Source organism: Centruroides sculpturatus, unplaced genomic scaffold (assembly GCF_000671375.1).
Source record: "Centruroides sculpturatus isolate CEXI.00-Female unplaced genomic scaffold, Cexi_2.0 scaffold631, whole genome shotgun sequence".
Lineage (NCBI taxonomy): Eukaryota > Metazoa > Arthropoda > Arachnida > Scorpiones > Buthidae > Centruroides > Centruroides sculpturatus.
In genome coordinates, this window is record NW_019384946.1 from 341,371 (window position 1) to 349,503 (window position 8,133).

The window sequence follows — 8,133 nt, forward strand, 5'->3', positions numbered from 1 at the left end:
AAAAAATTTTAATGAAGATATTTATCTTAATTATGAAAATATACTAGCATGTTTTTTAATTTTTGGAACCTAACCCTCCTTTTCGTATTAGTTCTTTGTTTCGTATAACACGGATTCGCATAACACGGCAATTTTTTGGAACGTAACTACCGTGTTATACGGGGGTTACCTGTATATTAAATTCATGGATAATGGAATGGAATAGAATAGAAATATGTTATTTTGAAGGTGGATCTATATAAAATAATGTGTAAATAATGTGTGATTTGAATTTTACAAATTGTATATTTGTATAATAAAAATGTTTAGATAAAAAAAAATTGAAGCATTTAAAACTGTTTCTAATTTATTATTTATTAATAATAATTCCCTATAATTATATCAAATAAGAATTCTAACAAAATGTGTAAAACTCAATAGACATTCCCTTACTATGTAGAACAAATGATTAAAAGCTTTATTTGAAATTATTATATACCAATGCCTATTACATTAGAAACTTACAAAATAATTTAAAAATAAAAAATATTTTTTATATTATTTTGTAAGTTACTAATTAGGACTCCAAATATATCTGTTTTACATATGATTATTACATTAAAAAAATGAATTGCCTGCCTGAAATGTAACATTGTTTCAACTGTTTTAACAGAGCTTCATCCATAACTTGAGATATTTTTGTTAATTAAGGACATAACTTATAGTTTATATGTCTTTATGCATAAAACTTGTCTAAAAGAGATTGAAATTAATTGTACTGTACTTACAACATGCATACATAACTTTCATTACATATAAAATTTATAAACAAATTTTTTCAAAATATCATTGTTAAAATGATATCTTTTATTATATAATTTTTCTGTAGGAATGGTATTTGAATTGGGTAAGAGAACAATGTTTTTCTATTAGTCCATCACTTCAAGAATGTGCTCAACTTCTATCTAAACTTAGTTATGAGGATGCATTGTCTGTCATGACAGCAAAGGTAGAATTTAACATTTTGGTATTTCAAAGTAATTTATTTAATTTTTAGTTTTAAATTAAATATATAAATGTTATTAAATGTAATATTATTTATTTTTAAAAAATATAAATTAATAACTTAATTTAAAATAAATTTTCTTTGATTCTTTTAAATATTTTTAGGAATTTCATATTCCAGTGTTGGAGTATTGCTTAGAATTAGGAATTCAAATAACTGTTGCTTCTCATGCTAAGGGATCACCAGTTATTAATTCAAGAACAGTTATAACTGAAAGCACAGAATGTCCTATGTATATTGCTGCCAAAACTACTTTGTTACAACACATTACGCATTTAACAGGACTCCTTCCACAACCTCATCAAGCATTTTTATTTCATTATAATGGAAACAAGCAAAAATTAACTAAACATCATAGCCAGTTAATTGGCATATTCAGTGACAATGCATTTTTGGATATTCTCTTCCAACTAATTCCAGTTGTAACATATTATTTAGAGACTCTCTCTCAGTTGCCAGAACATCAAGAAGTTCCTGTCGATTCTTTAGAAGATATTGCTAGATTTAGTATTTTAAGCACAGAAGTAAGTTTCATTATTATTATTAAATGTGAAAATAATATATTTATAAGATATTATTAAAATTACAATATATAATAATCTCAAGGTTTCAAATAATTTATAATAATCAGTTTTGTGTGTCTAGCAACAAATACACATATATCAGATTGCTGTTATTTAACACTGGTTGTAAATAACTAGAGGTGAATAAGCCAAACTCTTAATGAAAATTAGTCTGTTCGGTAGAAATCACTTTTTCAACAAATTTTAAAAATGTTCAAAATTCACATTTTTTTACACACGAATAATTTTTTAAAATGTGACTTTTTCCAGAAAGCCATATATGAAGTATTTTAATCTAGTTATAAATAACTAGAAATCTTGTGTTTAAAAAGTGCTTTACAATAAAAATACTTATTTAACCATAAATGTGTAGATCTCTAACTTTTTGATTGTTTAAAATTCTTTCCAAAATTATTTAATTCAATCACAATTTTAATTCAATAAAATATACATGAAATAAAAATATGTATTTTTATTGTAATGAATATTTATCATGTAGTTAATACAGTTAATACATACAAAATTTAATACAAATTTTCTATAAAGATAAAATGTTTATTATAAAACAAAAATAAATATGATAAATTAGTTTTTTTTAAAGTTAACTAGTTCAAGAAAAATAAAGTAAATTTGATTTTTAACTAGTAATTAATTTTCATTTAATAACTGAATATTATTTAAATAAAATCACATCATTATATGATACTATTATATGTATGATATCATTTATGTTATTTTTTACTGTTAATTATGTTTACTAGTTTAATTTTAACAAAACACACTTATTATTTATTTAAATTTTAATGAAATTATCTTTATAATGATTGTTGAAATAATTTAAGAAATTATACATTATAAAATTTTAAATAAAATTTTTTCTGATTAAATTTGTTGTTGTTACAAGAGAAATCAGAGAATGTCTATACTGAAAGAAACAAATTAGAGAAATAATAATTTTTTTTACTATTATTATTTTCTTTCATTTTTGTATAATCTGAAAAATTTTTCAGGCTTTTTTTAATTATATAAAACAGATTAATGTTTGAGGAAGTTTGAATTCTTTCTATGTGCTTATGATTCTGATATGTTAATATGATTATAATATTGATATTATAAATTATAATCATTAACAAATCTTTATTATTTTGTTTCTTATAATATGATGATTTATTTTATGATTGGTTATGATCATGTTAATGATTATTAACATAATAAAATCAATAATACTTATAATTATATATGTACAGTGAGTGATCAGTTAACAAACAAATTGGATAATGAACACTTTCATGAAAGATTTTTATGTTCGGACAAAGAACACATGTTCAGATAACAAATACCTCACAGAACAAACAGAAGAAGAAGCAACATAAAATAATGAATACTGATTGGTCTTCCATTGTCTTCAGGTGACAATTTGGAACTTTTCAGAGTGTGGGAGATGTCGACGTTGATGCTCAACCCAGTATATACTGATCAAATAGTATTCCTCCGAACTTTAAAACTCTCCCTCGTAATTCCAGCCTTTTATTTTTCTGATAGAAACAATTCTTTTATAGTATTTGCAAGACTGTTGGGCGGGCACTCATTAAGTTTTGTGTCGGTTTTTATTTTTGAAAGGCAAGAGTATAATAGCAAAGGCAGAGAGTGGGCAGAAGATGTCTGATGTTGCTGGGCAGTATGGCTATAGATCTACAGTAGGCCACAGTACAATCTTATCTAAGAAAGATACTGTATAATCAAGAAGACCCAAGCAGCTTAAGGAGTAACAAAAATCACATCTGAGAAATAAAGAACATTGAAGAGCTCATAATAGAACCTGAAACAGATCTGATGACAGAAGAACGCCAAGAACTCTTGAATGAAGAACACCAAGAAACTCGGCGAGATATGTTTTCTTCTGAAAAAGAGGGATTAATGCCGATATCTGCTATTAAAGATCTTTTGAAGAAGTGGGAGGATGTCAGAACAACGGTCTTAGAATGGCAACCAAACCAGGTTAATAGGGATCTATTAACCTGGTTTGGATTACCAGGTTAATAGGGATCTATTAACCTGGATGGTTAATAGGGACCTATTAACCTCATGGTTAATAGATCCCTATTAACCATGAGGTTAATAGGGATCTATTAACAATGCTACTTACTATTCACTAGTTACTTACTTATGAATCTATTAATATCTACAATTACAATGCTATTAATTACTTCTGAAAAATCCTGAAGAAGAGAGAAAAGCAATCAACATTGGACAGATTCTTTAACTTCCACAAACGGAAAAAACATGACTAATAAAAATGCAAGACTGTGTATATATGTATTTTTATTATTACATATAAATAAATGTAGTTAGAAAGTGTATATTTTTTATTTTTTGGGTCTTCAGAATGAATTAATCAAATTCCAATAAAAACTTATGGTAAATCGATAATTGGTTAATTAAAGTATTCATTTGATAGATAAACTTATTTAATCATTTAAAATTTTAACAAATTGACAATAAGGAATCTAAACAAATTCTAACTGTCAATCAGTTTTTAGCAAATTTTTTATTTATACATAGATACTAGTAGCTATAACATATTTATATATTTAATATTTTAAGTTTTTTCAAAATTTTATTGAAGATTTGTTAGNTCTTTGATTCTTTTAAATATTTTTAGGAATTTCATATTCCAGTGTTGGAGTATTGCTTAGAATTAGGAATTCAAATAACTGTTGCTTCTCATGCTAAGGGATCACCAGTTATTAATTCAAGAACAGTTATAACTGAAAGCACAGAATGTCCTATGTATATTGCTGCCAAAACTACATTGTTACAACACATTACGCATTTAACAGGACTCCTTCCACAACCTCATCAAGCATTTTTATTTCATTATAATGGAAACAAGCAAAAATTAACTAAACATCATAGCCAGTTAATTGGCATATTCAGTGACAATGCATTTTTGGATATTCTCTTCCAACTAATTCCAGTTGTAACATATTATTTAGAGACTCTCTCTCAGTTGCCAGAACATCAAGAAGTTCCTGTCGATTCTTTAGAAGATATTGCTAGATTTAGTATTTTAAGCACAGAAGTAAGTTTCATTATTATTATTAAATGTGAAAATAATATATTTATAAGATATTATTAAAATTACAATATATAATAATCTCAAGGTTTCAAATAATTTATAATAATCAGTTTTGTGTGTCTAGCAACAAATACACATATATCAGATTGCTGTTATTTAACACTGGTTGTAAATAACTAGAGGTGAATAAGCCAAACTCTTAATGAAAATTAGTCTGTTCGGTAGAAATCACTTTTTCAACAAATTTTAAAAATGTTCAAAATTCACATTTTTTTACACACGAATAATTTTTTAAAATGTGACTTTTTCCAGAAAGCCATATATGAAGTATTTTAATCTAGTTATTAATAACTAGAAATCTTGTGTTTAAAAAGTGCTTTACAATAAAAATACTTATTTAACCATAAATGTGTAGATCTCTAACTTTTTNGTGTATATCAACATTTATACTGTTGTCTATTTTATCGATTTCTGTATTATTTATAATCTCAGGGACTTTTGTAATATTTTTAGGTATAATTTTATTTTTTATTTTCCTTTAATTTCTTCTGATGTCAATTCCCATATCTTTTCATTCTTAACAATCCAGCTCCATGCTGACGAAATTGCTGTAATGTGTATCGGTGGGATTCCCACTATAGCTAATAGCGCATCTGACGGCGATGTTCTATATGCCTTCGTGATATTTATTGTTGCCATCCTTTGGACCGACATCAATTTTTTCCGTATGTGGGTGTTGTTAACGGCATCCTGCCACACGGGAACAGCATACAAAATTGCTGGTTCAATAGCAGTCTTATAAATAAGTTTACAGTTTTTTGGATTCAGTCCCCAATATTTTCCCATTATCCAATTGATTTGATTGACTCTTTGCTTGGTTTTGTTAGTGATTTCTTGTATATGGAAATGCCAACTTAAATTGGGGTCCAAATGTACTCCCAGATATTTTAGAGTCTTTACTTGTTTGATCTTTTTTCCATCCATTCTTAATTTAAGGGTTTTCTGCAATTGCCCACGCTTATTTTTTCTTGTGCACACCAATGCTTGGCACTTGTTGTAATTGATTGGTAGTTGATGTTGGTTACTCCATTGTTGAATTTTGTTTAATATTTTGTTGGCCATATCCGTAAGATGATCACGATTCTGATTCTGTATCATAACCATCAGGTCATCTGCAAATGCCTGGATTGTCATATTATTTCTGTTGTCAAATTTTTGAAGCAGATTGTCAAAGACTAAATTCCACAGGGACGGTCCAGTGCGCGAGCCCTGTGGGCAGCCTCTATTAATATCCTTAATAAGGTGAATGTTGTTTGAGTGGAATTTGATATGCCTATTTTGCAGATAACTTTTAAGTAATTTCACTTCATATTTAGTATCTTGGAGTTCATCAAGTTTATCGATAATATCCTGCCATCTGAGATTGTCGAATGCTTTGGAGTAATCAATAGAAATGAGTAATGCATGTTTGTTCTTTTCCCAGACATCATACCAACTTTTTAACATTAATTATTGCATGCGTTGTCGATTTGTTTGGCCTAAAGCCAAATTGGTTGGCATGCATTTTACCTTAGCCATTCAATTCCCAGTTGATCCTTCTAATAATTAAGCCTTCCAAAGCCTTCCCCATGGTGGGGAGAAGGCTGATAGGCCTGTAGTCCGAGGCTGATTTCAGATCTTCCTTTTTCATAATTAGCTTAATGTTGGCCGATTTCCATGCGTCCGGAAAATAACCTTTTTTTAGACATAGATAGAAAAAACAATTGGGATTTCCATAAATGCGTTGATCAGCATTTCAGTAGTTATTTCATCCAGCCCTGGGGCCTTCTTTTTGCCCATTGTAAAGATAGCTTCCTGTATTTTTATGAAGGTGAAAAGTTTACATTGTATTCCCAGGTCCTGATCTTCGTTATTTCCGTTTATTTGGGTATTTCTCATTCTTCCATTGTTATCAATACTATCCATTGGAAAGTGGTATTCCAGTAGTTTCCTGATGTTGTGCTCTATATTGTAAGTTTCTTCTTCGTTTGTGTTCTCCGTCCAGTTTAAGATGTGTGGTAAATGGAATTTTTTCTTTTTCTTTAGTACTGTTTTATGGGGAAGTTCCCAAGTGCCTTTATCGTTACACTTGTCACAAAAATCTCGCCATGCCTGTGTTTGTGTTGTATTTAAATTCTTTTTGTATTTTTTTCAACTGATCCTTATATTTATCTTTTAAGATACTTTTTTGTTTTTCATTTCTCGCTCTGTGATATTTTTTTCTCAATCTATTCGTGCTTTTCCTTTGTCTTTCTAACTCTTCTGTCCACCAATGGGTTGTTCCCTTGATTTGTTTTGTTGTTGTCCTACTGGCCCTTATAGCTGCAGCTTGTATATCTGTGGTTAAGAATTCGCTGTAACGATCAATGTCTTTAATGGTGTTTATCCTTGGGTAATCATGGTTACTCCAATTTTCTTGAAATGCTTTTCTGAAGAGTTCCCAGTTTAAATATTTCTTGTTTGAAGTGGTACGATCAGTATATATATCCAAATTGTCAATTTGTGTAAATAAGTATCTATGGTCACTACCAGTATTGCTCAATAATGTTTCACAGTTTGTAATGTACTGGGCAAGATCCTCCGTGACTAGACACACATCTGTCCAACCCTTTGCATTTGTTGTGTAGAAAGTTGGGTGATCCGTCATATTTGTTGATATAAAACCAAATTCCTCCATCATCTCCATTACCATCACATCTCTTTTGTCTTCTTTTGTATTAAACCAAATACCAGACTTAGCGTTTAGATCTCCCGCTAAAATAATGTATTTACTGTTGATGCTTCTTAGTGTTTTGCTCAATTCAGTCATCGCTTGCTTGTCATTCATATTTGGTGATAAGTATGCATTGATAATTATTTTTATATACAGTAATACCTCGACTTATGCTACCCTGACTTACGCGAACCCGGAGTTATGCGATTTTCAAATCTCGCTGATTCGTCTTTTGTTTGAGTGCCATGCAACTCTTGATTACTCACTTCTCCCATACTATTGTTCAGCTTACATGTTTGGACATGTCGCACGGAATTGACACATAGCTACAATTTATTTTGTGTTATTTATTTCTGTGTTTGTTATATCTACGGAGACTTGAGAGACTGTATGTGGTGATTTCTTATAACCATGAATGAATCAAAAGACGAGATAAGATTAACGAGAACATTTATTAGCTTACATACATTCGACTTGGATTTTACACAAATTACGAAATTTGACTTACGCGAATTCGACTTACGCGGTTATCGATTGGTCCCACCTATTGCGTAAGTTCGGGGTATTACTGTAATTCAAATTTTTAACCAAATATTCAAACCGTTTTAAATTCAAATTTGTTATTGCATATTGGTTTGATTATAGAACGATTGTAAACATTCCAGAAAATTGATCAAAGGAACCTACAAAGAGG

General features: G+C 29.0%; 1 protein-coding gene across 1 annotated transcript in view; it reads left to right on the forward strand.

The window, feature by feature from the left end:
- Nucleotides 1-8,133, forward strand: part of LOC111632204 (huntingtin-like) — a 156,198-nt gene that overhangs the window by 97,220 nt on the left and 50,845 nt on the right. The window contains exons 40-42 of the mRNA XM_023376581.1: nt 869-988; nt 1,150-1,569; nt 4,271-4,690. Coding sequence (XP_023232349.1) covers nt 869-988; nt 1,150-1,569; nt 4,271-4,690 — 960 coding nt within the window. The remainder of the gene's footprint in view (nt 1-868; nt 989-1,149; nt 1,570-4,270; nt 4,691-8,133) is intronic.